The sequence below is a fragment of the Nansenia antarctica genome (assembly GCF_963989245.1).
Source record: "Nansenia antarctica genome assembly, chromosome: 6".
NCBI classification, from domain to species: Eukaryota; Metazoa; Chordata; class Actinopteri; order Argentiniformes; family Microstomatidae; genus Nansenia; species Nansenia antarctica.
This window is the reverse complement of record NC_137676.1, coordinates 71,755,005-71,760,004: the sequence shown is the minus strand read 5'-3', so window position 1 is coordinate 71,760,004 and position 5,000 is coordinate 71,755,005. Positions and strand designations below refer to the sequence as shown.

At 47.3% G+C, this 5,000-nt stretch overlaps 1 protein-coding gene across 1 annotated transcript in view; it reads right to left on the bottom strand.

The window, feature by feature from the left end:
- Nucleotides 1-5,000, bottom strand: part of htt (huntingtin) — a 98,252-nt gene that overhangs the window by 74,149 nt on the left and 19,103 nt on the right. Inside the window, 4 exon segments of the mRNA XM_080534847.1 lie at nt 741-861; nt 2,423-2,569; nt 2,971-3,071; nt 3,538-3,601. Of these exon segments, the coding sequence (XP_080390973.1) occupies nt 741-861; nt 2,423-2,569; nt 2,971-3,071; nt 3,538-3,601 (433 nt within the window).

Genomic DNA, 5,000 nt, shown 5'->3' with positions numbered 1-5,000 from the left:
CTGTGTAGTGACGATTCAGAAGTGTTCTCTAATATTTCATCAAACACCCCCCATGCTGTAATTGTCAATGAAAATCACAGAGGTGCTCATTCTAGAAGTTGGCTGCACCTTTGACCGTAGCCTAGAGGAAGCCTTCTCAACCAAGATCTTGAAATACCAACAGCTGGAGCAGGCCATATCACAACTGGGTTACAGATGTAAACTTTAAGTTTTCATATTTGGCAGCCTGGGCCATGTTCATAAGCGTGTTGTCAGAGGCCTTCAAGTGGCTGGTCTACCTAAGAGAAGGGCCAAACAGTTAGCAGAGTACTGCTCAGTATCTGCTGTTATTGGTAGCCGCTCAATATGGAGAAGGCAGTGCTTCTTGTTTGAGCTGGATACTGTCTGTTTTACAGTATTGATACTGTAACTGTCAATCCACTGTAATCATCATTTAGTGTGAATAACATACTATGTGTAGCATAACTAGTTGTTGGCTCAGCACTACTGTAACTGACTGTTTTCATAATGTCAAAATGCACTGTTAGTATTTATGTCCTTTAGATATTGTAGATTTATGTGGACATAAATAAAGCATTTAAAATGTGTGCGTACTCACGGTCAGGGCTCTGCAGGTGGAGGAGGTGTGTGTGTGTGTGTGTGTGTGTGTGTGTGTGTGTGTACTCACGGTCAGGGCTCTGCAGGTGGAGGAGGTGTGTGTGTGTGTGTGTGTGTGTGTGTGTGTGTGTGTGTGTACTCACGGTCAGGGCCCTGCAGGTGGAGGAGGTGAGGGCGTGGGACACAGCGGTGACGACCCTGGACAGGTTGTTCTCCATGGTGACGTCAGACACGCCCTGAGACAGGCTGTACCCCCGGTACGTCCTGTGACACACACACACACACACACACACACACACACACACACACACACACACACACACATTTGAATACTTTATTTGGTTCCACAAATTATATTATACAAACAGGGAATCAAATATTTCGGGGCTAAGCAGCACTGAACACTTAAGGGTACACATAACACCTCCTTCTCCACACGGCCAAGCTGCCAATAATAGCTGAGACAGAGCAAAATTTGGCAACCTGTTTGGCCTTTCTTTTAGACATTGCAGCAATTCTCAGACCCCTCATGGTGCATTTATATACATGGCCCAGACTTCCAAATACAAGTATGCTGAATTTGCACTTGTACCCAAAGCTGGTTATCGTACCAAGCAGTGGTTGGTATTTGATATACTTGTCCTGGAAAGTCTGGTCCATGTACAGGTCAAAGGGGCAGCCTACTTCTACAATCAGCACCTCCTTGTGGCCGGTGTCAACAAAGACAACATCAGGTGTATTTGGGATGTTGGAAAAAACATCATTGGCAAAACCAAACCACTCTGGTAACACTCTGGCATGCTTGTACATAGCTGCGCTAGATGGTAAGATGTTTTGTACTGTATCAGACACAATGTCCACAATACGGTCATGACGAGCTATGTACAGGTGTTTGTATGCATTACATCCATTTGTTATGTGTGCAATGGACTCTAGGGGCCGGTTTCACAGACAAGGCTTAAGCCTAATCCTAGACTAAAAAACATCTTCAATGGAGATTTTACATTGAAAGTGTGATTTAGTCCAGGACTAGGCTTAAGCCTTGTCTCTGAAACCGGCCCTAGGTGTTGTGAATCCTGATGGTTTAAACAGAATGGACTGTGAGTGTGGGGATACACACACACACACACACACACACACACACACACACACACACACCACATCAGACTGGGGGGGTGTTTGTGAGGAGGGGTGTCTCTGTATAGGTGTGTGTACAGTATGTACAGGTGTGTTACCTGGTGATGGTGTGTATGTGTGTGTGTGTGTGTGTGTGTGTGTGTGTACAGGTGTGTGTACAGGTGTGTTACCTGGTGATGGTGTGTGTGTACAGGTGTGTGTATATACAGGTGTGTGGCCAGGTGTGTTACCTGGTGATAGTGTGTTATGTATAGGTGTGTGTGTGTACAGGTGCGTGTACAGGTGTGTGTGTATGTACAGGTGTGTGTACAGGTGTGTGTGTATGTACAGGTGTGTGTATGTACAGGTGTGTACCTGGTGATGGTGTGTATGTACAGGTGTGTACCTGGTGATGGTGTTACCTGGTGATGGTGTGTGTGTGTCCAGGTGTGTGTGTTACCTGGTGATGGTGTGTATGTGTCCAGGTGTGTGTGTTACCTGGTGATGGTGTGTGTGTGTCCAGGTGTGTGTGTTACCTGGTGATGGTGTGTATGTGTCCAGGTGTGTGTGTTACCTGGTGATGGTGTGTGTGTGTCCAGGTGTGTGTGTTACCTGGTGATGGTGTGTATATAAAGGTGTGTACCTGGTGATAGTGTGATATGTATAGGTGTGTGTGTATGTACAGGTGTGTGTATGTCCAGGTGTGTACCTGGTGATGGTGCTGACGGTGTACTGGGAGGCAGGCTGGGTCTCGTGCATCAGCAGCTGCAGGTAGACGCTGCTCTGGTCCCGGGCCAGCGCCACCACCGGGTCAGCCTGGGCCTGGTCACACTCGTAGAACAGCCTGGACACCAGCCTGCACACACACACACACACACACACACACACACACACACACACACACACACACAGGTTAGACACTCATAGAACACCAGCCTGGAGGGGGGGGGGGCAGAGGTAGAACACACACAGAGGTTTGTAACATGTATAAATCCCACTCGTCACCTAGGAAACAGCCACGGACAGCAGAATGCAAGTAATGCAACACAGTCTAACAGAACACACCCCTCCCCTCCCCACACAGCACACACACACACTCAAATGTACCCACAGATGCGCGCACGCAGCCACACGCAGGCGCGGATACAGACACATACAGGCACACCCACACAGAGACACACACACACAGGCACACACAGGCACACACACACACACACACACACACACACACACACACACACACACACACAGGTGTACCTGCTGAGTGTAGAAGCAGCGACGTGTCTGACTCGGGGGTCATCGTCTCCCAGCAGGTGGATGACAACGTTGTTCAACACCCTCTCCTGTAGTCTCAGACTCTGGAGGGAGGGAGGGAGGGAGGGAGGTGGGGAGGAGGGAGGGAGGGAGGGAGGGAGGGAGGGAGAGAGAGTGGGGAGGGGTTAATTAAGCATTATGGAACGAGAAGCCGTGGTATATCGTGGATATTGGCCCAGCTAGCGGGGTGGTTAGGCACGACGCGAAGCAGAGCTATGCCGATATCCACGCTATACCACGGCTTCTCGTTCCATAAGGCTTTTATACAGCGGTTACCACATTTATCTATCAATATTTCACAAAAGAAAGACAAGACAAACTGTGTTGTGCTGATCAGATTTCCAGAGGGAATTTACGAATGTAGCCTAAATCTACTTGCTTGGTTCCCTGTGTCATTCTAGCAAGGACTATAATGGGGTTGTATTGAGGGTGGTGATGATAGTGATGAAGGTGATGTTACATTGAGGATGTTGAGGGTGATGAAGGTGAGGAGGGTACAGCAGCTCTTACCCCAGTGTAGTGATGCTCTCCTCTGTGTAACGTCTCTGTCTTTCTCTCCAGGAAGTTCACTAACCTGGGAACACCAAGTCACATGATCACCACCACCACTGACGCATGATGGGACACGCTGAACCTAGTCCTGGACTGAATCCCACTTTCAATGTTAAATCTCAGTTGAAGTTGGAGTCTAGGATTATGCTTTAACCTTCTCTGTGTAACCGGCCCCTAAGACTTCTAATTTTAAACAAGTCTACAATAAACATGTTGAAGCAGCCGCTCATGTGAATCGGTGGCCATTATTCTCATGTTTGTATTGTGGACAAAAGATCTAATTAACAGAACATCAGATGGGCGGAGCTTAGAGGTCCTCATGCTCATGCGAAAGCTGCGAATATGCACCAATTAAAACCACTGAACCTCATATAATTAATAATGAATCATTCATCTCTAGAAATAAACTCCTAAAATACAGAATGCATAGATTCTCTGGGATTCTCTCGTGGGGCAGATTCTGGAGTTTAGTTCTGTTCTGGAATGTTCTGGACTGTTCTGGACTGTTCTGGAATGTTCCGGAGTGTTCTATAGTGTTCTGGAGTGTTCTGGAGTGTTCTATAGTGTTCTGGAGTGTTCTGGAGTGTTCTATAGTGTTCTAGAGTGTTCTGGAGTGTTCTGGAGTGTTCTAGAGTGTTCTGGAGTGTTCTGGAGTGTTCTAGAGTGTTCTGGAGTGTTCTATAGTGTTCTAGAGTGTTCTGGAGTGTTCTAGAGTGTTCTGGAGTGTTCTGGAGTGTTCTGGAGTGTTCTGGAGTGTTCTGGAGTGTTCTAGAGTGTTCTAGAGTGTTCTGGAGTGTTCTGGAGTGTTCTAGAGTGTTCTAGAGTGTTCTGGAGTGTTCTGGAGTGTTCTAGAGTGTTCTGGAGTGTTCTGGAGTGTTCTGGAGTGTTCTGGAGTGTTCTAGAGTGTTCTGGAGTGTTCTGGAGTGTTCTGGACTGTTCTGGAGTGTTCTGGAGTGTTCTGGAGTGTTCTGGAGTGTTCTAGAGTGTTCTGGAGTGTTCTAGAGTGTTCTAGAGTGTTCTGGAGTGTTCTGGAGTGTTCTAGAGTGTTCTGGAGTGTTCTGGAGTGTTCTGGAGTGTTCTGGAGTGTTCTGGAGTGTTCTAGAGTGTTCTATAGTGTTCTGGAGTGTTCTGGAGTGTTCTGGAGTGTTCTGGAGTGTTCTGGAGTGTTCTAGAGTGTTCTGGAGTGTTCTGGAGTGTTCTAGAGTGTTCTAGAGTGTTCTGGAGTGTTCTGGAGTGTTCTAGAGTGTTCTGGAGTGTTCTGGAGTGTTCTGGAGTGTTCTAGAGTGTTCTAGAGTGTTCTGGAGTGTTCTAGAGTGTTCTGGAGTGTTCTGGAGTGTTCTGGAGTGTTCTGGAGTGTTCTGGAGTGTTCTGGAGTGTTCTGGGAGTGTTCTAGAGTGTTCTAGAGTGTTTCTGGAGAAGTG